The sequence below is a fragment of the Castor canadensis genome, chromosome 8, assembly GCF_047511655.1.
Source record: "Castor canadensis chromosome 8, mCasCan1.hap1v2, whole genome shotgun sequence".
NCBI lineage: Eukaryota > Metazoa > Chordata > Mammalia > Rodentia > Castoridae > Castor > Castor canadensis.
In genome coordinates, this window is record NC_133393.1 from 24,410,502 (window position 1) to 24,435,808 (window position 25,307).

A 25,307-nucleotide genomic window follows, 5' to 3' on the forward strand; every position below is an offset into this window, starting at 1 on the left:
ACTCTACTATTGGACTGAAAGAGATGCAGAATGGATAGGCAGGGAGACGGCTCAAACACCAGCACAGGGTTTATTGTGGAGAAGTGGTCCTGAGAAGGGGGTCCCCAGCAAGAGCTGAAGCCCACAGCCACCTACAGAATGGAGGTAGATAAAAGGAGGTAGGTGAAGTCCTAGGAAGGTTACTGGGAGGGATAATCCTCAATGTCTCTCTGACCTTTGGAGATAATGGCTTAAGGATGGGTCACTCTTCTAGACCAGGTGGGGAGTTTCTAGTAAATGGCTAAAGGTGGATGTCTGTTTTTCTTTAGGTGACAGTAAGTCATCTTCAAGGAGGAGGGGTCCAGATTTAACATGGCTTCCTTTTGTTCATACCACTTGAGCCACTCCACCAGCTCTTTTTTGTGTTGGGTATTTTTGGGATTGGGGTGAACTATTTGCCCCAGCTGGCTTGGAATGGCAATCCTCCTGATCGCTGCCTCCTGAGTAGCTAGGATTACAGTTATGAGCCATTACACTTGTCTTACATATTCTTATATTAAGGACACAGCTACAGAATGGAGCTGGGATGCCTAGCTTTTATCCTTTCAGTTAATTTGTGGGCCCAAGCAAGGGGTCATTGCCTTTCAGCAAAAGTAACTTTTGTCTATTACAATTCCACCTATTTTTCAAAATCTGAGGAACAAGAATGGAAGTGTATATAACTTCATATTTGTAGCTTTATGTTTGGGGGGGCCATATTAGACTGGATTATTTGTACCCGAGCCAGACTGTTTAGTTTTAGTTCTTTACAAGACAGTTCTAGGCAAAAATAAGAAATATGGAGACTGGGGGTGCAGCTCATTGGTAGATTTGCTTACGATAAAGTCCTGGCTTCAATACCCAGAAGGCCGGGGGGGGGGGGGGGGGAGGGAGGAGTAACTAGGGGATATTAGGTTGGGAAAAATGGATTTACTAAGAATCTTTGCTAAAAGTCAGGATTTGTGTAAAGACTTCCCCGACCTCAGGGACTTAACATTTTATTTTTATTTTTTTTTTTATTATGTGCATACAATGCTTGGGTCATTTCTCCCCCCCCGGGACTTAACATTTTAAATTTTACTTGTTGAAGAGCGCACAAATCATAATTTTAACAAACTCAGTAACAGTTCTCAATAGGAAGTGTGTGTAGGGTGCAAGCAAATCACGCCGTGCATAGCACGGTCACAAAAACACAAACCTTGGAGAAGAGGCACCAAACATCGCCAACACCCGCTCGCTGCGCCTGCCCCAACCTACGCCTGCGCGGTGAGCGCCTACCGCCCCAGGAGGATGTCGGAAGACAGGAAATCCCGCCCCTTTCCTGGCTTCACCATTCCCTCGGCTCTATCCCATCCACTCTCTCAGAGCTTCGAATCCGCCGCGCTCTCTCCATCAATACTCGGAGGTTTTCTCGGTGCTCCATTTGCGCCTGCGTGGTCCCGCCCCTCCCCACGCGCGGACTCGCGCTCAAGTTCCCGCCCGGCCTCTGGCCAGCTGCAATCGGCCCTTTCTTTCTCAGTCGGACCCGCAGCGTGCGGCGCCAGTACCATGGTGGGTACCGTGACGTCACAAGGGAGCGCCGGCGCGGGTCGCGGGCGGTTCGGCAGTTGGGGACTGGGTGGGAGTCTGGTATTTTTGTTCCTCTGGGCTGAAGTGAGACCTGGACTTTCCCTCCATACTCAGCCCCTGCGCCTCAAGTTCTTTGAAGAGATACTGGGATGAAATTTTTTTTTTCCTCCATGAGGAAAAAACATCCGCGAGAAAGTCGGCAGGGCCGGCAGGAGATGGAAAAACTAGCTCTCGAGGAGCTAGTCCCCGTCCGAGGCCAGGCTTCGGGTGGGATACCGTCTGCAGTTCACTGGAGGACTGGGCAGGGACCCAGAAGTGACAGGTTGAGAGCGCAAGGGGGCTGAGGGGCTCAGAGCAGAATCTGTCTCCCTTTTCCCTCCTCTCTCCGTCTCCCTGTCGTCTCTGTTTCTGTCTGTCTTTCCCTTTAAGTGAGCAGCTCAATGAGCTTTGCAGAATCATTTGGCCTCAGCTTCTCATCCCTGTCAACCAGTATTCTTTGCTGTGAAATTTTGAGAACACCAGAGATGCGGTGGGGATACAAATACCAGTGATTGAAAATGCAGACGGGGACACTCCTCGCTACCATATCCCTTTCCATATGACGGGTTTTCCCCTTCTTGCCCAACAGCTCTTCTACTCCTTTTTCAAGTCGCTTGTGGGCAAGGACGTGGTCGTGGAACTCAAGAATGACCTGAGGTAGGTGCCACCGAGTCTGTGGACGGTGAGTGTGCCCAGAGAACTGGAACCCATTTGAGAAACAGATCTATGCAAGATGGCAGAAATACAGAAATAAATGGCTTGTGCCTTAAGCTTAAAGATTAGCTGTAAAATAGAAAGCAGGATACAGTGTCTGCTAGAGAGAAGTCAGAGGGGAGGTATCAATAAATGTTTTTCCAAAACCAATGGTTTTTTTCTGATAACCTTTGTTCCAATTTCTAGAAATTTATGAATCAGTTACAGAAGTAAAGATAGATGTACAAAGATGCCTTCAGCTTTATTTGTAATAGCCAGTAATGGGAAACAAATGTCCATGTTATCTCATCAAAAGGTAATGGGTTAAAGAAAAAAAGGTAATGGGTTAATTAAATTTGGGGCACTTTCATATTCTATACCTGTTACATAGGAGTTAGATATTAATAGAGAAAGCAGTTGCAGATTAGTGTGTGGAGCATAAGATCCCTTTTGCTAAAGACAATGTAAACAATAAACAGAAGACTTAAAACAGTCCGTTCTGTACGTATTTATTCTGCATCACTTACCCCCTTACATCATTGGCTCCTATTCATTCAGGACTTGGATTAAATGCTTTATCCTTGGAGAGATTACCTGGTACTTCGGTCATATTCCTCTGTCATAGAGTATTTTGTTCTCAGTGAGTGCTTCTCAAATTGTGATTTCATAGAAGTATGCTTTCTGTTTATAACTTGTTCTTCCTTCAGGGCCAGGTCAGTATTTAAGCCCACAACCATATCCGATGCCTAATGTAGGCCAGGTATCCAAAAAGAAAATAAGCTAACATTTGAAGATGTCCTATCCCTAGGCACTGCTCTGAATTCATTTACTAACTCATTTAGTTTTGACTACACGCCTAGGTGACATATATTATTAGTGGTGTTTTAAACATGAGGAAACTGAAGCTGGGTAGGCTAAGAGACATGCTGTAATGAATAAAACTAATGAGTGACACAGCCAAAACAGAAATCTGATTCTGTCTCTTTTTTTTTTTAATGGTACTGCCACATGAACTCAGGGCCTACACCTCAAGCCACCCCACTAGCCCCTTTTTGCAAAGAGTTTTTTTGAGATAGGGTTTCACCAACTATTGCCCCGTCTGGCTTCGAACCACCATCCTCCTGATCTCTGTCTCCTGAATAGCTAGGTTACAGAGGTGAGCCACAGCAGCTGGCACTAATTTTTTTTTTCTCTGAATAAAAAAAAGCATATGCTCTGTACCATTATGAAACTTGCTTTTCACTTAACTATGTTGTGGATATTTTTCATGTTAATAAAGTTGACCTTCAACATTTTTTTTTTTTAACAGTATAGGATTTAGTAAACTCAGGAGTTCACACTTGCTAGGCAGGCACTGTACCACTTGAGTCATACCGCCAACCCTTTCTATTCTGGTTATTTTGGAGATAGGATCTCACTTTTTGTCCAGCTCACCTGGACTAAAGTCCTCCTATTTTAGGCTTCCCATTGTAGCTGGGATGACAGGTCTGTACCACTACACCCAGCTTTTTTCTGCTGACACAGGGGTGTCAAACCTTTTTTGCTGGCTCAGAACCACCATCCTCCTTAACTCAGCCTCCCAAAAATCTAGGCTTACAGGTGTAAGCCACTGGTGCCCAGCCTTTTTTTAGGTCCTGGGGATTAAACCTAGGCCTTTTACATGCTAGGCAAGCTTGCCACTGAGCTATACCCACCCAGCCCGGAATGGCATATTTATTGGATGTCTGCAACTAATTTAACCCAGACCTTGCTGTTGATCACCTAGACTGTTTTCAATTCTCTATGTGTGTGTTTTTTTTTTCTTTTCTTGGTAGTGGGGTTTGAACTCAAGGCATACACCTTAAGCCACTCCAGGAGCCCTTTTTTGTGATGGGTTTTTTCAAGATAGTGTCTCTGAAACTATTTGCTGGGGCTGGCTTCAAACCTCGATCCTCCTGATCTCTGCCTACTGAGTGGCTAGGATTACAGGTGTAAGCAACTATGGCCCAGCTTCAGTTCTGTTTTTTTACAAAGATGCTGCCTGTACATCCTCATTTGTACACCTTTGTACATTCCTGATTGTTTATTTGGGAAAAAACCCTCATATGAAATGTACATTTCAATATTGATGCCTGTTGGCTAATTGTCTGTTAGATGGATCAATGTATTCTCTCCCCAGCAGTGCCTTCCACATTTCTATGAGATGATTTCTTGGGGAGAGGAGACATTAACATGGCAGGGAATGATGAGGAGAGGGACTTTGCCTTCTAGAAAGGAGGTTTCTGTGCTATATTTTTTCCTCTTTAGGAATTGAATAAAATGATACCCATTTTATGCTTTTTTTTTTTGACAGTACTAGGGTTTGAATTCAGGGCCTCATTCTTGCTAGGTAGGTGCTCTACCACTTGAGCCACTCCACCAGCCCCTTTTTGTGAAGTGTTCTGTTGAGACAGGGTCTCAGCAAGTATTTGCCCAGGTTGGCTTTGAACCAGGATCCTCCTGATCTCTGCTCCTGAGTAGCTAGGATTACAGGCTTGAGCCACCCACACCCAGCTTAATTATTTATATATATATATTTTTTTTTTCTCCTTTTATTTTAGAGTTTTTACATTTACTTACATGAGTGTACATTGTGCCACCTCTCCCCTGCTCCTTCCAGGCAGAACCCGTTCTGCCCTCTTCTCTCATTTTGTTGGAGAGAAAACATAAGAAATAATAAGAAACAGCGTTTTTGCTAGTTTGGGATAGAGATAGCTACTATACAGAGAGATTCCTAGTGTTGCCTGCATGCACTTGTATATTGCAACCCACACTGGTTTTTTCTTCCAGCCCTCTCTGCTACTTCCTGGTCACCTTCCCATAGTGGCCTCTGGCAATTTAAGATTACTTTATTCACTTCTCAACAGGGAGCACATCAACCACATTCAAGTTTTAGGTCTCCTTTCCTTTCCCAATTCCCCCATCTGTGTTCTCCTCTTAGTGTTGACCCATGTCCAATAATACTACTGCATTTGTTTTGGGTCTATAATCCACATATGAGGGAGAACATGCAATTTTTGGCCTTCCGAGCGTGGCTAACTTTGCTTAAGGTGATGTTCTCTAGTTCCATCCATTTACTTGCAAATGGCAAAATTTCCTCCTCCTTTGTGGCTGAGTAAAATTCCATTGTGTATAAATACCACATTTTCTTGATCCATTCCTCCATTGTGGGGCATCTTGGTGTTTCCATAGCTTGGCTATTGTAAATAGCTGCAATAAACATGGGTGTGCAGATGCTTTTGTAATAACTTGAGTTGCATCCTTCGGGTATATCCCTAAGAGTGGTGTTGCTGGGTCATATGGCAGATCTATGTTTAGCTTTTTAAGGAGCCTCCATATTGTTTTCCAAAGTGGTTGTACTACCTTATATTCCCACTAGTAGTGTATTAGGGTTCCTTTTTCCCCTGTATCCTTGCCAGCATTTGTTGTTGGTGGTGGTCTTGATGTTAGCCATGCTAGCGGGTGAGGATGACTGGAGGTGCGGCTCGAGTGGTAAAGCGCCTAATGGGTGAGGTGGAATTTTAGTGTGGTTTTGATTTACATTTCCTTTATGGCCAGGGATGGTGAGCATTTTTTTCATGTGTTTTTTGGCCATTTGGATTTCTTCCTTAAAAAAAGTTCTGTTTAGTTCAGTTGCCCACTTCTTTATTGGTTCATTGATTTTGGGGGAGTTTAGTTTTTTGAACTCTCTGTATATTCTGGTTATCAGACCTTTGTCAGATGTATAGCTAGTAGATATTTTCTCCCACTCTGTGGGTTGTCTCTTCAATTTAGAGAACATTTCTTTTGTTGTGCAGAAGCTGTTTAATTTCATGTAGTCCCATTTGTCCATCAGCAATTTCTTTTTAATATCAGAAAAAATAAGAGCAAATGGATTAAGAAAATGTATCTATACACAATGGAATTTTATGCAGCCATGAAGAAGAACGAATTGTTATCATTCGCTGGTAAATGGATGGAATTGGAGAACATCATTCTGAGTGAGGTTAGCCTGGCTCAAAAAACCAAAAATCGTATGTTCTCCCTCATATGTGGACATTAGATCAAGGGCAAACACAACAAGGGGATTGGACTATGAGCACATGATAAAAGCGAGAGCACACAAGGGAGGGGTGAGGATAGGTAAGACACCTAAAAAACTAGCTAGCATTTGTTGCCCTTAACGCAGAGAAACTAAAGCAGATACCTTAAAGCAACTGAGGCCAATAGGAAAAGGGGAACAGGTACTAGAGAAAAGGTTAGATCAAAAAGAATTAACCTAGAAGGTAACACCCACGCACAGGAAATCAATGTGAGTCAATGCCCTGTATAGCTATCCTTATCTCAACCAGCAAAAACCCTTGTTCCTTCCTATTATTGCTTATACTCTCTCTACAACAAAATTAGAAATAAGGGCAAAATAGTTTCTGCTGGGTTGAGGGGGGGGAGAGGGAGGGGGCAGAGTGGGTGGTAAGGGAGGGGGTGGGGGCAGGGGGGAGAAATGAACCAAGCTTTGTATGCACATATGAATAATAAAAGAAAAATGAAAAAAAAAAACAAGTAAAAATCAGTTTTCTTAGGAAAAACTTGGCCATCTTTAGCACATCACATGTACACTCAATGTATATTCCTGTGTTTCCTCTTTTGACATGAACTCATGAAATCTTTGAGAACCAAGTGATAACATGGTTATGGTCAGTGTGGTCACATGGGAGGCTGGGCTGGAGGTGCAAAGTAGTAAGACCTTGGTTTGTAGAAGTCTAACTAGAAAAGGAATTACAGAAGTGTTCAAGTCAGTGGGTATTCACAGGACATGTAAAGAAGTAAAAGTCAAGATTTGAACTTGTAAGACTTCAAAATTGCTATTAATATAAAAGAAGTTGGAAGGAAAAAAAAGAAATTGGAAGACACCCTGGCTTGGAGCACTGGTGTTTAGATAGCATTCCTCATTAACATTTCAAGGCATTCCAGGACTGGGAAGGGGAGAGAACTTGGCTTGTGATTGCATTATCAAGAATAGTGTTAGCTACTTTTATCCACATAATGGGACTCTGGTTCCAGAGCAATAAATGTTTAAAAATAGCTGATGATTCCGGGAGTCAGGCAGACCTGGACTGATGTTTTTGTTTATTTGTTCTAAACTTGGGTAGGTTACACAACCTCTCGAGCCCCCCTGGATGGTGTTAGCTACCTTGGAAAGATAAAAATTAGAAATACTATGCAGAATACAGGTAGCAATTGTTTATGGTAGATATTAAAAATGGGTTGGTTTTGAGAAAGAAGATATGGGGTCTAAAATAATAAACCATTCTGCCCGCTCTGTCTTCCTACTCTAGGGCTTAGGAATGCTCCCTTTTCATTCCACCTTTTTCTGGCTTCTTCAAGGCATTGAGTTCACACAACCATATTCTCATCCTAGCTCCGAAGTAACCTCAATTTTTTCAATATAAATTAATTTGGTTCTTTCCTTTTGTTTTGTTTTTTTTTTTGCCCTTGACAGTATCTGTGGAACCCTCCATTCTGTGGATCAGGTGAGATATAGCAGGGGTTCACAATTTGTCCTTGGGGAAGTAAGGTTACTGGCATCTGGATGTTAGGGTTAATGATGGTGTTCATCTTCCTTTCTTAGTATCTCAACATCAAACTAACTGACATCAGTGTCACAGATCCTGAAAAATATCCTCACATGGTGAGTTTGGGTTGGTGGAGAAAACACCAAAGCAGGAGGTCCCTGGTGCTTGAAGGACATTTTAAAGAGTGTTTTCATATTTGTCTGTGTCCAGTTATCAGTGAAGAACTGCTTCATCCGGGGCTCAGTGGTCCGCTATGTGCAGTTGCCAGCAGATGAGGTGGACACACAGTTGCTACAGGATGCAGCAAGGAAGGAAGCCCTGCAGCAGAAACAGTGATGGCTCCTGATCTCTTTCCACTCCCTTATCCATTGATGACCCATAACTTCATGTCCTTGTTGAGAACCTTTCCCTCCATACTTGAGGTGTTTTTTTGTTTTTTTTTAAATAGTGATGGGTTTTTTTAAAAAATAAAGGGATTGAGTGGATGAGGGGGTTAATAGTGTAATAGTGGGGAGCAGCTATCCCCTGTTGAGAAGGGAAGGATAAGAAGGCTGGGCCACTAACTGCAAAGCCCTGGCAGTCCCAGCATCTGCCTTTCTCTTTCCCTGGAGACAATGAGAGTTTTCCTAGTTCTTTCTAGGGCAGCATATGATTCATTTGGGGGACAGAAGGAATCTATCCCGCATCGGGAATAAAATTTATGATGCAAAATTGAGTTCTGGTTCTGTGGTCTGTATTTTGGTGTGTGTGGGGGGGGCAGGGAGAGATGATGGAAAAGGGTGTTGAATTCATTTAAGCCCTGAATGAACTCCCCAGAGAAGAATCCAGCCCAACTTCCCTGCATTATCTGCCTTTGGCATAAAACTTACAATACCTCAACTGTACTACCCTGTGTTTCCTGAACGTGCCCTACCAACACGTTCTCCTTCTGTCTTTTTGCTTGCTTGCAATTGGAGTGCTTCCATCTCCACGTCTTTACATTAATGTGACAAAAAAATACCCTTGGCACTGTATTTGCTATATTAGGAATAGAACCCAGGGTCTTGTGCATGCTGGGCAAATGCTCTTGTCAGATAACCGCCCCATGAAAATGCCTTTTTTTTGGTGGTGGTGGTACTGGGGTTTGAACTCGGCCTCAACGCTTACTAGGTTCCACCAGTTGAGCCACTTCGCCAGCCCGAAAATGCCTTTAATACTGCCGCATTTCTTCCTCAACCCAGCCAAATGATTGCAGTTTTTCTCAAGGTGGAAGATAAAATACAAGTGATGTGTGGTGGAGAAAGTTACATCTGGGACTTAACTAAAATCATTCCTTTAGCCAGCAACTGCATTCCCAATACCCTTGACGGGTCTCAGCAGTAAGGAGCCTTTCCCACCAGCCGCTCGCTCCTCAGCTGATTCCCCCGCTGCCCGCTGGGCGCAGCCTAGCGGCCCTGCCCGAGGACCCCGCGGGGTGCCCGCGACGGCGCCTGATGAGAGCACTGCTCGGCCCCAGCGCACGTCCTCCCGGCCAGCGCCGGCTCCCGCTCTCCGCGCGGTTCCTCGTGAGCGCGGCGGGCGGCGGGCGGCCTCCGAAGCAGGTCGGGCGGGGCAGTGCGCGCACACACACAGGCGGGGCACGGCTGCCCTGCCAGGACCCGCGGGCCCGGAAACTCGCTGTCACAAAAGGGGGAACACGTGGGTGCCGACTGCCCCAGCGGCGGTCGCCGAGAACCGGGGTCGCCAGAGGACCGCCTACCATCTCCACCCGCCTACTTCTCTGCTCGGGTTTCCCCACCTGTTCAGCTGCGGCCGGCGCTCGGCTGCGAGGTGGATTCCCAGCTCAGTCAGACCACCTCCTGCCAGTACGTACACGCGGCCTGAGCCAGCGTCCCACCGGACGCCGACCCGTTCCCGCGAACCTCCCACCCTCCCGAGGCCCGGCGACCGTGGGGTCCCCGACCCTTCTTCCCAGGCGCTTCCACCATCACCACTAATGTTAGAGCCAAATCCTCAGCTCCCGAGGCCTGGTCAGACGCTTGCAGCAGAGAAGCCCTTGTGAGGGTCCTCTCTCCTTAAATCTAGGACTCCCAAGGTCCCTGAGCCTTCCCCTGTCTCTCGCTCTCCTTAGGTTTCTCGACCTCGTTCGGACCCCCACCTGAATATGTCCATCCTCTACGTGTCCCCTCATCCAGATGCTTTCCCCAGCCTCCGAGCCCTCATAGCCGCCCGCTATGGGGAGGCCGGGGAGGGTCCTGGGTGGGGAGGCGCTCATCCCCGCATCTGTCTCCAGCCACCCCCGACCAGCCGGACTCCCCTTCCCCCACCTCGCCTTCCCGCCCTGGAGCAGGGCCCGGGTGGCCTTTGGGTGTGGGGGGCCACGGCTGTGGCTCAGCTGCTGTGGCCAGCAGGCCTGGGGGGCCCCGGGGGTAGCAGGGCAGCTGTCCTAGTCCAACAGTGGGTCAACTATGCCGACACGGAGCTAATACCAGCAGCCTGTGGGGCAACTCTACCAGCCCTAGGACTCCGAAGCCCAGCCCAGGACCCCCAGGTGAGAGGGGAAAAGAGAAGCGGGGGAGGGTAGTTAGAGGAAGGAAGCAAGGATTAGAATTCATGATACAGTAAAATAGTTAAAGTGAGGTATGGAAAAAAAATTATCAAATCCCAGTTTGCTACTTGGTTGTGGTAACTTTAGGAACGTTTTTTAAATTGAGTCTTGGTCTCCCTATGTCTATGAAAATGCAAAGTGATGCAACACTTGCTTCACTGATTTAATGAAATTAAAAGATGTGTACAGAGGACGTTAGTCGAGTACTAGGCATTTTAGTTTTTGAGTAAAAGGGTGATGAATCTGAAATTAACGAGGATAAACTTAACTTTGAATTGTAAGAAAAGACTGGGTGAAGGAGAGATGACAGTTGTTGGGAGGAGATAAAGGAGAAATGAAAGGAGAAAGGGAAGGGAGAGGAACAATAACCCCACCAGATTGTCAGTGTAAATCCTTTCAGAGTAAGGCTACGCCTTAGTGTATTTAAGACTCCACCTCCTGCAAAGTAGTGAGCATATGGTGGACGCTTAATAATTCTCCAATGAATGAATGAATGAACATATAACAGAGTAGACACTGGCTTGCTCCCTCTTATCCTTATCACCACAACTAAAACAGAATCCCTCTTTTCTGGAAATTCCTGGTACCCTGCTTATTTTTCTTCATAGGAGTTAAGAAAAAAAAAAATAAGAGAATCCATTTTATTTGTTCCCTCAGTAGAATATGTATGTGGTTGCCCTAAGTCTAGCGATTACTAGGTTGCCTCATATTATCCTTACTCCAACTTCTGTGCTTAATATATTTCATCTGACACTACAGTAATAAGTGTTCAATAGGGAGTCGTTGGATAAATGAGAACTGTATCTATATATGTACGTGTATATATGTAAGCGAGAAATATGTACATACGTATATATTAATTGACTTACATATACCATATATACTTGTCGGGGATTGAACCTGGGACCTCTTTCATGCTAAGCACACACTTTTCCACTGAGCCACACCCCATTTAGAAGTATGTTCATTATGACCATTTGAGTGAAATAGGAACTAGTAGTAATAGGATTTATGAAGAGACGTGAAGCCAAATGGATCATATTGGAGTGGGTGGTGCGGCATTGAAGTGGGCAAGTCTTGTCTCACATCCATTCCCCTTTCTGCCAGGCTGCGCTGGGGGCCCTGGGCAAGGCCCTTAGCCCCTTAGAGGAGTGGCTTCGGGTACACACCTTCCTGGCTGGAGATGCTCCTACTCTGGCTGACCTGGCTGCTGTGACAGCCTTGCTGCTACCTTTCCGATATGTGAGTCACTTGGGCCTGGGGAGGAACAAGAGCACTTCTGTCAGACTTCACTGTAGAGTGACTAAGGTAGTTATTTCTTTTCCTTCCCAGGTCCTAGACCCCTCTGCACGCCGGATCTGGGGTAATGTGACTCGCTGGTTTATCACTTGTGTCCGGCAACCAGAGTTCCGGGCTGTGCTGGGAGAAGTGGTTCTGTACTCAGGGACCAGGTCTCTCTTTCAACAGCCATGTGAGTGGGGGTAGAGGAAGATAGGGGCTCCCCTGGGATCTTTTATCTTACAAATGGCTATAGCACTGGGGTAGGGGCCAGTGGGTGGGTAAGGGGGGTGATTACTAGAGCTCTTGGGCAGCTGAAAGAACCCTTCCAAAACTTAGTAGCATTGTTCATTAGGGTCCCCAGTAGGCTGTTTGAATTTCTATGCCTCTCTCCAGGCCCTGAGTTTCCTGCAGCCCCAAAGACAGCAGCTCAGCTCAAGAAAGAGGCAAAGAAACGCGAGAAGCTAGAGAAATTCCAGCAGAAGCAGAAGATCCAGCAGCAGCAACCACCGCCCGGGGAGGTGAGAGGCTAAGAGTGGAGCTGGGAGGAGGGTAGGTGAATGATGGCTAGGCCTATGTCTTCTCTCTTCCAAGCAGAAGAAACCAAAACCAGAGAAGAAGGAGAAGCGGGATCCTGGGGTCATTACCTATGACCTCCCAACTCCACCTGGGGAAAAGAAAGGTACAAAGTGAGGAAGGGACCCACCCTTTAGCTGCTCCTTCCCAGTTTTTACCCCTTGTTACTCTGTCCTGATTCCCTCTACTTTGCTTGGTGAGGGTTTGCAGAGCACCCTAATACCTGACCTTATGCCCTGGTCCTTCTGTGCGGGCCTGTCCCTCCCCAGCTACATCAAACCTTAGTGCTGAAGCCTCCCTTGCTCTTCCCAGATGTCAGTGGCACCATGCCTGACTCCTACAGTCCCCAGTATGTGGAGGCTGCCTGGTACCCATGGTGGGAGCAGCAGGGCTTCTTCAAGCCAGAGTATGGAGTGAGTAGGCCCTGACTGGGATGAGCTTGGGGAAGGGGAGGGCTGAAGGATCCATTGGCTGGGAGGGGGCTGGATGAGGTGACATGAGGCCTTAGCATGTGCCCATCCTTCTCCGCCATCAGCGTCCTAACGTGTCAGCGCCAAATCCCCGAGGAGTCTTCATGATGTGCATCCCACCCCCCAACGTGACAGGCTCCCTGCACCTGGGCCACGCGCTCACCAACGCCATCCAGGACTCCCTGACTCGATGGTGAGGTCCTGTCTGCACGTCCAGTTGGTGCCATCTGCCCTCCCTGGCTCCCTTCTTTTCCTTGACTGACCTTTAGGCCTCTCCTGTGTTGGTTGGCCTTGCTCTGCCCCCCAGTGGCACTACACTTCTCTCTCCAGGTCACTCCAATCTGATCATTTAGCAGCCTCTCCAGTCAAGTAATCCCTTCCTGTACCCCACTTACTCAGGCTCCCTCTTCTCCCTTCTCTACCTACTAAGAATAATGTTGTATTACTGATTTTCCTCCCTTGTACTAGGGATTAAAGCCAAGGCTTCATGCACACTAAACATGCATTCTACCACTGAGCTCTACCTCATAACATTTGTTTCTTGTTTTTTTGGTGGTACTGGGATTTGAACTCTGGGCCTCATGCTTAATACGTAGGCTCTCTACCACTTGAGCCACTTCACCAACCCTGTTTTGTGTTGAGTATTTTTGAGATTAGGGTCTTGAGAACTATTAGCCTGGGTGGCTTCAAACCTTGATCCTCCTGATCTCTGCCTCCTGAGTAGCTGGGATTACAGGTGTGAGCCACTGGCTCCTGGCCAGAATAACATTTTTTTTTCTCTTTTTAATTTGTTGCATTGTTTGGGCCACCTCCCCCTTCCTTCTGCCCACCCCCAAAATAACATTTTTAATTTGACAAGAAATAAATGAACATATTTCTTTTCTTTTTCTCTCTCTCTCTTTTTTTTTTTTTTTTTTTTGTGGTACTGGAGATTGAACCCAGGGCCTTGAGAATGCTAGGCAAATGCTCTTAACGCTTGAGCCAGGCCCCCAGCCACCTCCAGTCTTTATGTTTTAGTTTGTTTTCAGATAGACTCTTGAGCTTTTGCCCAGACTGGCCTCACAACAATCCTCCTACTACCTCCTCCCCCATCCTACTCCCATCCCCATTAGCTGAGATAACAAGGGTGTGCCATGACACACAGTTTTTTGTTTGTTTTACTTTTTCTTTGAGACAGAGTCTCGCTTCATAGTCCATGCTGGCCTGGAATTTGAGATCCTCCTGCTGTCCTACTGCTGGAATTATAGGTATACACCACCACGCCTGGCTGTGAATATACAGGGTTTTTTTTTTGTTTTTTTTTTTTTTGTGACTATACTCTTGTTGAAAGAAATTGTAAAATTTCAAGTCTCCTGTTGCCTTCTTGACCACCTCTCTCCAGACCTACTTCCTCCTAAAAACGTTGTTACCACTTTCATGTGTATTTTTACAGATCTTTCCTATCTATTTATTTACATATTTATGTATCCATAGAAATTTATAGTTTTCTGCAGGGGGTAGTGGCCTGTAATTCCAGAACTCAGGAGATGGAAGCAGGAGGATCTCAAGTTCCAAGCCAGCCTGAATTACATAGTGAGACCATGTGTCACTGAAAAAAAATTATAGCTTTCCAAGCCTCTATACCAGGACATGCTAGCTACTCAGATGGGGAGGGGGGAGTAATTTTCTTGTAGGTGAATTTTTTTTTTTTAATAGAAAGGGATTATATCAAACCATCAAAAGCTGTATCTTGTTATAAAAAGGTCAATTTTTTTCTTCTGTTTTTCCTTTTTTGACGAAACTGGGGTTTGAACTCAGGACCTCATGCTTACTAGGCAGACACTCCACCTGGCTCTTAATGAAATAGATTTACATCAACTTTTTGGAATAAAAAAATGACATGTGAGGGCCAAGCATGGTGGTGCAGAGCTGTAATCCCAGTTACTCAGAAGGTGGGAAGGTCAAATTTACATCTATCTATATCTGTATCTATCTATCTATCTATCTGTCTGTCTATCTATATTCCATCTTTATTTTTGTGGCTTTTTTTTCAGTTTTGGGGAAGAATCCAGGGCCTCATACATACTAGGCAAGCAGTCTACCAGTGGGCCTCATCCCCATCCCTGTGCTTGTTGGAGTTTTTGTGACATAAAGGACATTTCTTGGGTATCTATTTAATCTGCAAAAGAATGGAGTTGCTATAATCCATGCCTTCAAGAAAGTCTGAATATAGTGGAATAAACTGACTCATAAAGTCATGAATATAACAGTTTGATGAGCCATTGACAATAATGTATAAGTGCAGTGTCTGTGTGTTTCTATAGCAATTTCCACTCCTCTAATGTGCCTAGTAATTCTAAAAGGTTACTGTATCTCTCCAGGTCATCTGCTGGTTAATTCCTAAAGCATTACTTTTTTTTTTTTTTTTTTCATTTTTCTTTTATTATTCATATGTGCATACAAGGCTTGGTTCATTTCTCCCCCCTGCCCCCACTCCCTCCCTTACCACCCACTCCACCCCCTCCCGCTCCCCCCCCTCAATACCCAGCAGAAACTATTTTGCCCTTATCTCTAATTTTGTTGTAGAGAGAGTATAAGCAATAATAGGAAGGAACAAGGGGTTTTGCTGGTTGAGATAAGGATAGCTATACAGGGCATTGACTCACATTGATTTCCTGTGCGTGGGTGTTACCTTCTAGGTTAATTCTTTTTGATCTAACCTTTTCTCTAGTTCCTGGTCCCCTTTTCCTATTGGCCTCAGTTGCTTTAAGGTATCTGCTTTAGTTTCTCTGCATTAAGGGCAACAAATGCTAGCTAGTTTTTTAGGTGTCTTACCTATCCTCACCCCTCCCTTGTGTGCTCTCGCTTTTATCATGTGCTCATAGTCCAATCCCCTTGTTGTGTTTGCCCTTGATCTAATGTCCACATATGAGGGAGAACATACGATTTTTGGTCTTTTGAGCCAGGCTAACCTCACTCAGAATGATGTTCTCCAATTCCATCCATTTACCAGCGAATGATAACATTTCGTTCTTCTTCATGGCTACATAAAATTCCATTGTGTATAGATACCACATTTTCTTAATCCATTCGTCAGTGCTGGGGCATCTTGGCTGTTTCCATAACTTGGCTATTGTGAATAGTGCCGCAATAAACATGGATTTGCAGGTGCCTCTGGAGTAACAGTCTTTTGGGTATATCCCCAAGAGTGGTATTGCTGGATCAAATGGTAGATCGATGTCCAGCTTTTTAAGTAGCCTCCAAATTTTTTTCCAGAGTGGTTGTACTAGTCTACATTCCCACCAACAGTGTAAGAGGGTTCCTTTTTCCCCGCATCCTCGCCAACACCTGTTGTTGGTGGTGTTGCTGATGATGGCTATTCTAACAGGGGTGAGGTGGAATCTTAGTGTGGTTTTAATTTGCATTTCCTTTATTGCTAGAGATGGTGAGCATTTTTTCATGTGTTTTCTGGCCATTTGAATTTCTTCTTTTGAGAAAGTTCTGTTTAGTTCACATGCCCATTTCTTTATTGGTTCATTAGTTTTGGGAGAATTTAGTTTTTTAAGTTCCCTGTATATTCTGGTTATCAGTCCTTTGTCTGATGTATAATTGGCAAATATTTTCTCCCACTCTGTGGGTGTTCTCTTCAGTTTAGAGACCATTTCTTTTGATGAACAGAAGCTTTTTAGTTTTATGAGGTCCCATTTATCTATGCTATCTCTTAGTTGCTGTGCTGCTGGGGTTTCATTGAGAAAGTTCTTACCTATACCTACTAACTCCAGAGTATTTCCTACTCTTTCTTGTATCAACTTAAGAGTTTGGGGTCTGATATTAAGATCCTTGATCCATTTTGAGTTAATCTTGGTATAGGGTGATATACATGGATCTAGTTTCAGTTTTTTGCAGACTGCTAACCAGTTTTCCCAGCAGTTTTTGTTGAAGAGGCTGCTATTTCTCCATCGTATATTTTTAGCTCCTTTGTCAAAGATAAGTTGCTCATAGTTGTGTGGCTTCATATCTGGGTCCTCTATTCTGTTCCACTGGTCTTCATGTCTGTTTTTGTGCCAGTACCATGCTGTTTTTATTGTTATTGCTTTGTAATATAGTTTGAAGTCAGGTATTGTGATACCTCCTGCATTGTTCTTTTGACTGAGTATTGCCTTGGCTATTCGTGGCCTCTTGTGTTTCCATATAAATTTCACAGTAGATTTTTCAGTCTCTTTAATGAATGTCATTGGAATTTTGATGGGAATTGCATTAAACATGTAGATTACTTTGGGGAGTATCGACATTTTTACTATGTTGATTCTACCAATCCATGAGCATGGGAGATCTCTCCACTTCCTAAAGCATTACTTTATTTCAGTCATTTTCTCCAGAATGGTCTAGCTCTCTTTTTTTTTTTTTTTAACTTTGATGAGAGATTATAGCTTTCCATCTAGTCAATTTATTAATGTTATGACTAGCTCTTGTGTCTTATTACAGGTCACTCCTACCTGTAAATTATAAATATGTTTTATCAATGTTATTTTTTCTTTCTTTTTAAAAAATTCTTGGAGACTATGTCATTTTCTAATGTTTTTCTCAAGTTTGTTTGGTTTTTTTGTGTGTTTTTTTTAGTGGGACTGGAGTTGGAATTCAGGGCTTTGTGGCACTCTATTGCTTGAGCCACTCCTCCAGTCCATTTTGTTCTGGTTATTTTCAAGATGGGGTCTCATGAACTGTTTGCCCAGTCTGGCCTTGAACTATAATCCTCCCAGTCTCAACCTTCCAAGTAGCTAGGATTATAGGCATGAACCACTCTGGCACCCTCAGATTTCGGGTTTTTTTTTTTTTTTTTCAGTACTGGGGATCAAACCCAGGAACTCTGCATGCTAGACAAATACTCAACCACTGAGCTAGATCCCCAGCTCAAGTTTTGTTTTTCTATGTTGAGTACTTTAATGCATGTAGAACTTATTTTCATGAATATAGAGGAAAGTAGAGAGATTTTTGTAGCTGGTTGTTTCAAACAAACTTATTGACTCATTCTTATCCTACTGATAAGAAATGCTTCCTTTTACAACTGCTCACTTTGCGTGGGTTGGTTTCTGAAACCATTCTGTTCTTCTATTCTGTTGCTTTGTGATAACTTATTTTATTACTCATAACTTTCTCATATGTTTGGTTATATAGTTGGGCAAGAGCTCCCTCTTTGTTCTTTTTCCAGATTGTTCTTGTGAGTTTTTTCTCCCTGACTGGCTTTAGAATTAGAGGGTCCCAGCTCTACCCTCCTTTCTCTCCTAAGCATCTATTGACTGCCCTGCCTAGAAGCCTCTGCTTCCTTTAGTGCCAGGCTCCATCAGCCTGGCTCACCTTCTGTCCCTCATGCCTTCCCACAGGCACCGCATGCGTGGAGAGACCACCCTGTGGAATCCAGGCTGTGACCATGCAGGCATCGCCACCCAGGTGGTTGTGGAAAAGAAACTGTGGCGGGAGAGGGGACTGAGCCGGCACCAGCTGGGCCGGGAGGCCTTTCTTCAGGAGGTCTGGAAGTGGAAGGAGGAGTGAGTACAGAGCATCCCTGTGGGCATTACAGCCCTGCCTCTTCCCTTACCTATGACCCCTGATTGCAGAGCCACACCTTTCTCACAGAGGTAGAGTCAGTTGGCTCCAGGGTGCAGGTCACTTCCAGGGGGTTGAGTGATCCCCACATAGTCCCATCAGCCACCTCATGTGTCCCTCGAGCCCATGCCTGAGTGCTAGTCTTGGCTTGTCTGACCACTTCCAGGAAAGGTGACCGGATTTACCACCAGCTAAAGAAGCTCGGCAGCTCCTTGGACTGGGATAGAGCCTGTTTCACTATGGACCCTGTGCGTAGGCATGGTCTCAGGGCTGGGGTGGGAGTGGGAGGCTTCCCTGGTATGGTACCCATAGAAGAGAGCCCACTCCTAAGACACCACTGAGGGCTTAGCTGCAAATGCTACCATCCAACCTACCTCATGACCTGTCATATTCCTGTTCCTGCTTGGGGGCTCCACATTTCTCTAGGCAGCCGTAATCAGGGCCTCCCCGTCATGGAGCTTGAGTTCCCTGGATGCTTCTCTGCCATCCCAGCATCACCAGACTTGTTGCTTTCCTTGTGCTCCCATAGCCCCTTCTCCCACATAAGTAAAGTACCCTTTGTGCTGCCCAGTGGACCTTTCTGGATCCCACTGCCTTGTGTGCCTGCCTGACCCATAAGTACTAGGAGCCAGTTCTCCGATTTCTACTTGTTCCACTCCAGAAATTGTCAGCGGCTGTGACTGAGGCTTTTGTCCGGCTTCATGAAGAAGGAGTAATCTACCGCAGCACCCGTCTGGTCAACTGGTCCTGCACCTTGAACTCCGCCATTTCTGACATTGAGGTGTACTCCCACTCCTCAGCCTATTTCCTCCCATCTCTGATCCATCCCTAACCCTAGCCCCTGGGCCACTTCTCTAAATACCTATCTTACAGGTGGATAAGAAGGAGCTGGCAGGTCGCACCCTGCTCACTGTACCTGGCTACAAGGAGAAAGTGGAGTTCGGGGTTCTTGTGTCCTTTGCTTATAAAGTGCAAGGCTCAGGTGGGAGTCACAGGCACCAGGTGTGGGCCAGGTAGGGTGGGGGAGGCATATAAGGGCCAGGGCTGAGAACACAAAGCCTTCTATCTTTCCAGACAGCAATGAGGAGGTGGTAGTGGCAACAACTCGGATTGAGACCATGCTAGGAGATGTGGCTGTTGCTGTGCACCCTAAAGATCCCAGATACCAGGTGGGGTTAGGAGTACTGCCCACCTTTGGGGGAAAAATATTGGTCTAAAAAGGGTTCTTATGAGGAGGGTGGAGACACTAAGGCTCCAGGCTGTCACCCAGGGAAAGTGGGCTAGTAACTGATCTTCTGGCTCCTTTCCCAGTCCTGAAGATGGAGCCATCAGTGATGATTCAGAGGGGTTTAGATGCCCTGAATAGTAGAAGGGTCTCGACTCAGCCCTGTGTGCATTTTTGATATCTCTCTGTATCCCAAGCACCTGAAGGGGAAGAGTGTGATCCATCCATTCCTATCTCGGAGCCTCCCCATTGTCTTTGATGACTTTGTGGACATGGAGTTTGGCACAGGTGAGCAGGGGACTGGTCCTGTTAGGAGAGTAAGAGACTGGAGTTCATAAGCCATACCTCCGTCCCTTTTCTCTCAAAGAAAAAGTAACTTTCAACTGAAGTCAGAACTCGGGCTGGTTCTTAGGAACTGTGTTAGGGAAGTGGGTGTCGGGGTGATTGGAGACCACGTCTGTCAACACGATGTAAGCGCGGGAAGCGCTCCAGAGTCTCTTGGAACCCTGGCACTCCTCATGTACCCCAGGTGCGGTGAAGATCACCCCTGCACATGACCAGAATGACTATGAAGTTGGGCAGCGGCATGGGCTGGAGGCCATCAGCATCATGGACTCCCACGGGGCCCTTGTCAATGTGCCCCCACCTTTCCTGGTGAGGCTAACTGGCTGTAGAGGCACAGGTTAGGGACGCCGAGGGGGTACCTAGGCACTGCCTTGACGGGCCTCTCTTTCACCTAGGGCCTGCCCAGGTTTGAGGCCAGAAAGGCAGTGCTGGAGGCACTGAAGGAGCAGGGACTGTTCCGTGCCATCAAAGACAACCCCATGGTGGTGCCACTTTGCAAGTGAGGGCAGGGGCCAGGGAAGATGGGAAGGGGTGGCAGCTCCTTGGTTTGCTCATGGCCTGGCCCTTCCATCCCACCTGCAACCACAGCCGCTCCAAGGATGTGCTGGAACCTCTGCTGAAGCCACAGTGGTATGTGCGCTGTGGGGAGATGGCCCAGGCTGCCAGTGCTGCCGTGACCCGGGGTGACCTCCGCATACTTCCTGAGGCCCATCAACGGACATGGCATTCCTGGATGGACAATATCCGGTATGCCAGGTCTCTCAATAGGGGGAGGATGGCTAGGTGAGGGATGGAGGGGTACAGGCAGGGGCACCTCATGGCCTCCCTGGTTCCCCCTCTTCCAATGCACCAGGGACTGGTGCATTTCCCGGCAGCTGTGGTGGGGCCATCGCATTCCAGCCTACTTTATCACTGTCAATGACCCAGCAGTACCCCCTGGGGAGGTGAGGATGGGCCAGAGCTAAATGTGGGGTATGTAGGGGGTGAGGAGGGTTAAGGGTTTGTTGGGTCCTTGGTGGTGGCGGGGGGCAGGATCAGGGCAAGGCAGAGGCACCCCTGTGTATACTCATTTCATCTGTCCCAGGACCCTGATGAGCGGTACTGGGTGAGTGGACGCAGTGAGGCAGAGGCCCGAGAGAAGGCAGCTAAAGAGTTTGGAGTGTCCCCTGACAAGATCAGCCTCCAGCAAGGCAAGGCAGGGGCCTTGCAGGTTGGGGGACCCAGCCAGAGCTCCAGTCTTTACTCGCATTTCCTCTGACTTGACTTTTGGCCTTCTTCAGATGAGGATGTATTGGACACCTGGTTCTCTTCTGGCCTCTTCCCCTTCTCCATCTTTGGCTGGCCCAAACAGGTGTGTTCCTGAGACTAAGCTCAGTTAGGGAGGGGATCTTGAAAGAGGAGCTGCTCTCCTTTACACTTTGGTCTACCCCCAGTCAGAAGACCTCAGTGTGTTCTACCCGGGGACACTGCTGGAGACAGGACACGATATTCTCTTCTTCTGGGTGGCCCGGATGGTCATGCTTGGCCTGAAGCTCACCGGCAGGCTACCCTTCAGAGAGGTGTGAAGATGGCCAAGACCCTCCCACAGCCTCCACTCTCCTTACCGATTCTCCCATGTCATAGCTCAGCCTTCACATGGACAGGCCTGTGGCTAGCTGTGGATGGGCCTGGCCTGGGGTTGGTGGGACTGAAATCCAGCCTGGGCTTCGCTCAGCAATTCCTACATGGTGGCCCAGGCTTCCTCTTCCCAGAGGAGGAAGTGCCTTTAATTCACATAAACGCACTGCATAAGCTTGTGAGGACACTGTGGGCCTGAGGTGCAGAATGGGAAAACCCTGGTGGGGGACACTGGGACCAGGAGGGGATAGGGATCTCAGCTTCACTGGCCTTTTTACCACCTGCCCCGCAGGTCTACCTGCATGCCATTGTGCGTGATGCTCATGGCCGGAAGATGAGCAAGTCTCTAGGCAATGTCATCGACCCCCTGGATGTCATCCATGGAGTCTCCCTACAGGTAGGGCAGGTACTGAACTAGCTGGGAACAGCTGTTGGGCTATGGCCATGGCCACCTGACCACTCTCATTTCCACCTTCAGGGCCTCCATGACCAGTTACTGAACAGCAACCTGGATCTCAGTGAGGTGGAGAAGGCTAAAGAAGGGCAGGTATGGAGGGTAGAGCCTTGGAGTGGATCCCAGCAGAACGTGGACAGGGCTGACTGGGGATGCTGCTCTCTCTGCCTCCTCCTGTAGAAAGCTGACTTCCCAGCAGGGATTCCTGAGTGTGGTACCGATGCCCTCCGGTTTGGACTCTGTGCTTACACATCCCAGGGTATGGCCCCTCCAAGCTCCCTCTCAACTACCACCACTTTTTTTTTTTTTTTTATTTTTGCAGTGCTGATGTTTGAACTCAGGGCCTTCACCCTGAGCCACTCTACCAGCCCTTCTTTTGTGATGGGTTTTTTCAAGATAGGATCTCGAGAACTATTTGCCTGGGCTGGCTTTGACTGCAATCCTCCTAATCTCTGTCACTGGGGCCCTGCTTACCACCTCCTTTCTTAAGACTCACCCTCTCTTCTAGCCTGGGCCTGTGGTGGGCCCAGCTGGGAGGGATGACTGGTAGGACTCACACTCAGCCCTTTCCCAGGTCGGGACATCAACCTGGATGTGAACCGGATACTGGGTTACCGGCACTTCTGCAACAAGCTTTGGAATGCCACCAAGTTTGCCCTCCGTGGCTTTGGGAAGGATTTTGTGCCTTCACCATCCTCTGAGGTGAGGGCTTGGTAGGTGGTGAGGCTGACAGCATCCATATAGGCTGCATCCCTGTCTCTCAGGTATCAAGCACAGTCCATGTTGTGCCAAGATTGTAGCCATAGGGTCAGAAGCCCAGCTTCTGCCCAGGGGTCCTCCTGAAGTGGTTGGGGACTCTATCCCTTTTCCCCAAGACACTGAGCCACGCTCAGTTACTTTGGGTCCCATCAGGCTTCTGATGTGGGGTCTAGTTTCTTCTCCCCATCCTCTACTCCCCACATATGATGGCCTGCTGACTGATACACCCCTCCCCCAGCCTGGAGGCCATGAGAGTCTGGTGGACCGCTGGATCCGCAGCCGGCTGACCGAGGCTGTTAGGCTCAGCAATGAAGGTTTCCAGGCCTATGATTTCCCAGCTGTCACCACTGCCCAGTACAGCTTCTGGCTCTATGAGCTCTGTGATGTTTACTTGGTAAGAAACAGCTGAGTAGGGCAGGGCAGGGGGATTATGGAGCCTTGGCCCCAGCTTTGCCACAGGTTGGCTGTGAGACCTGAGCCAACCCGTTCTCTTACCAGTCCTCACAGGTGCATTGAGGGTTTGAACTAGACCTCTCTGCCCTGAACCCTGTACCTCCCCATCCCCTAGGAGTGCCTAAAACCTGTACTGAATGGAGTGGACCAGATAGCAGCTGAGAGTGCCCGTCAGACCCTCTATACCTGCCTGGACGTCGGCCTACGGCTGCTTTCACCCTTCATGCCCTTTGTGACAGAGGAGCTGTTCCAGAGGCTGCCCCGGCGGACACCACAAGCTCCTGCTAGCCTCTGTGTTACCCCCTACCCAGAGCCTGCAGAGGTATGGGGTGTAGTCTGGAGGGGGCTCTGGCCCACTCCTCGGCCTCCCTCACCCCCTCCTCTGCCCCCCAGTGCTCTTGGAAGGACCCTGAGGCAGAAGCTGCCCTTGAACTGGCACTAAGCATCACTCGAGCTGTGCGCTCCCTGCGTGCCGACTATAACCTGACCCGGATCCGGCCTGACTGTGAGCATCAGGCCCCATTGTCTACCCCATACCCGTGTCCCCTGAGCCCACTCTAGGACTCCAGTGTCTGGCTGTGGCTGCTTAGTGTCCTGTCTTCTTGGAGCTAGGCCTCACCTTCCTCCCTTCCTGGCAGGTTTTCTGGAAGTAGCTGATGAGGCCACAGGTGCCCAGGCATCGGCAGTATCCGGCTACGTGCAGACGCTGGCTAGTGCGGGTGTGGTGGCTGTCCTGGCCCTGGGGGCTTCTGCACCACAGGGCTGTGCTGTGGCCCTGGCCTCTGACCGCTGCTCCATCCACCTGCAGCTGCAGGGGCTAGTAGACCCAGCCCGGGAGCTTGGCAAGCTGCAGGCCAAACGAGGTGAGGTGCAGCGGCAGGCTCAGCGGCTGCAGGAACGCCGCACTGCCTCAGGCTACTCTGTCAAGGTGCCCCTAGAAGTCCAGGAGGCAGACGAAGCAAAGGTGTGTGTTTGGGTGGGCATTTCCCACACTGTTACCTCCCTCTGTCCTCAAACCCTGGATGCGGCCAGCCCTGGACAATCCATTGGGGGAACACTGAACCCAGGCCCCTTGAGCAGTAACCATACAGTCCCTTCCCTGTACACATGAGAACAGTTGAGGCAATGGCCTAGCCCAAGGTTGTGCAGCAGGTTCGAATCAGAGGCAGACCTAAAACTAGGCATCCTACCTCCTAGCCAGACCCCTGGTATAGCTCACAGAGCTGCCCAGAACATGGAAACCCACATGCCTGGGGCTGGGCTTGGGACCTTGTGTGGTCAGGGGCCCCAGGTCTAGTGCCTACTGCTTCTACAACGCACTGGGCTGACCCCAGAAAGCCAGGCTTGTCTTCTGGTGTGGAGCTCCCTGGACACCTGCTGTGTCCAGAGAGGAGCAGTGGTAAAACATGTGGACCAGAGAGAAACAGTAATGAGGCTGAGAGCTAGGAAGCACTGACTAACTGCAGCTTAGTTTACTCAATTCTCCCAGTGCCCTCTGCAAGTAGGTAGTGGTACTGTTTTCATTTTATAAGTAAAACTTACATGTCTTGCCAGGTAACTGTCCTCTTCAGCTCAGGTGAGGTGCTAGTCAGGGTGTGCTCAAGGCCTTTTTCCTTGGGGCACTGACCACTTGAGAAGAGGGAAGACCTAAGAGGCAGGGTCAAGGTGGAAGAGAGAGAAGGGAGTGCTGGGGGTGGGGCAGTAAGGGACTAAAGAGGAGGTAGCCATGTACACAGCCCCTGAACTCTTCCCCTGTGGTCCTCACCCATCTTACTGACTTGGACCCCTCTGCCATCATTGTGTTTGGGTCTCTTCCTTGGGTCTGGATCCTCACCACACTGCCCCCTCTCATTCTTTGCCCTCCAGCTGCAACAGACAGAGGCAGAGCTCAGGAAGGTGGATGAGGCTATTGCCCTATTCCAGAAGATGCTGTGACATACCCAACTCCAACCCTCACAACCCCAGTGGTCCACCATGGGGATGGCAGCAATAAAATATTTTGCCACAAACTCATCTCTTGTCTGTGCATGTGATGGGTGCCAGAGTGGTACAAAGGGCTGGTTCCTGAATC

At 47.8% G+C, this 25,307-nt stretch overlaps 2 protein-coding genes across 3 annotated transcripts; both read left to right on the forward strand.

Annotated features, from left to right (window-relative positions):
• Positions 1 to 1,293: 1,293 nt before the first annotated feature.
• On the forward strand, positions 1,294 to 8,604 carry Lsm2 (LSM2 homolog, U6 small nuclear RNA and mRNA degradation associated). The gene is made up of 5 exons (XM_020168510.2): positions 1,294 to 1,569; positions 2,216 to 2,283; positions 7,817 to 7,847; positions 7,946 to 8,005; positions 8,100 to 8,604. The coding sequence occupies exons 1-5, from the start codon at positions 1,309 to 1,311 to the stop codon at positions 8,223 to 8,225; spliced, it is 546 nt and encodes a 181-aa protein (XP_020024099.2). The 5' UTR covers positions 1,294 to 1,308; the 3' UTR covers positions 8,226 to 8,604.
• Positions 8,605 to 9,449: 845 nt separating this feature from the next.
• On the forward strand, positions 9,450 to 25,249 carry Vars1 (valyl-tRNA synthetase 1). 2 transcript variants are annotated; one of them, XM_020168507.2, is made up of 30 exons: positions 9,450 to 9,733; positions 10,000 to 10,419; positions 11,584 to 11,718; positions 11,809 to 11,947; positions 12,151 to 12,275; positions 12,349 to 12,436; positions 12,643 to 12,743; positions 12,866 to 12,993; positions 18,161 to 18,325; positions 18,550 to 18,631; positions 19,045 to 19,164; positions 19,257 to 19,365; positions 19,458 to 19,552; positions 19,806 to 19,896; positions 20,138 to 20,262; positions 20,349 to 20,452; positions 20,542 to 20,700; positions 20,807 to 20,897; positions 21,038 to 21,143; positions 21,234 to 21,304; positions 21,387 to 21,512; positions 21,863 to 21,967; positions 22,049 to 22,117; positions 22,205 to 22,283; positions 22,599 to 22,726; positions 23,022 to 23,177; positions 23,352 to 23,558; positions 23,630 to 23,741; positions 23,875 to 24,200; positions 25,103 to 25,249. In XM_020168507.2, exons 2-30 carry the CDS (start codon positions 10,033 to 10,035, stop codon positions 25,169 to 25,171), a joined length of 3,798 nt encoding a protein of 1,265 aa, XP_020024096.1. In that variant the 5' UTR covers positions 9,450 to 9,733; positions 10,000 to 10,032; the 3' UTR covers positions 25,172 to 25,249. The 2 variants fall into 2 exon arrangements, with proteins under 2 accessions (XP_020024096.1, XP_020024098.1); XM_020168509.2 differs by having other exon boundaries at positions 9,451 to 9,733; positions 12,352 to 12,436.
• The last annotated feature ends 58 nt before the right edge of the window (positions 25,250 to 25,307 follow it).

Coding starts and splice junctions, on each gene's coding strand:
- Lsm2 (XM_020168510.2), top strand. CDS start 1,309: ATGTCGGAAGACAGGAAATCCCGCCCCTTTCCTGGCTTCACCATTCCC. Junction 1,570..2,215: donor CGTGCGGCGCCAGTACCATG/GTGGGTACCGTG, acceptor CTTGCCCAACAG/CTCTTCTACTCCTTTTTCAA. Junction 2,284..7,816: donor GAACTCAAGAATGACCTGAG/GTAGGTGCCACC, acceptor TGCCCTTGACAG/TATCTGTGGAACCCTCCATT.
- Vars1 (XM_020168507.2), top strand. CDS start 10,033: ATGTCCATCCTCTACGTGTCCCCTCATCCAGATGCTTTCCCCAGCCTC. Junction 11,719..11,808: donor TGCTGCTACCTTTCCGATAT/GTGAGTCACTTG, acceptor TTTCCTTCCCAG/GTCCTAGACCCCTCTGCACG. Junction 24,201..25,102: donor AGGAGGCAGACGAAGCAAAG/GTGTGTGTTTGG, acceptor TTTGCCCTCCAG/CTGCAACAGACAGAGGCAGA.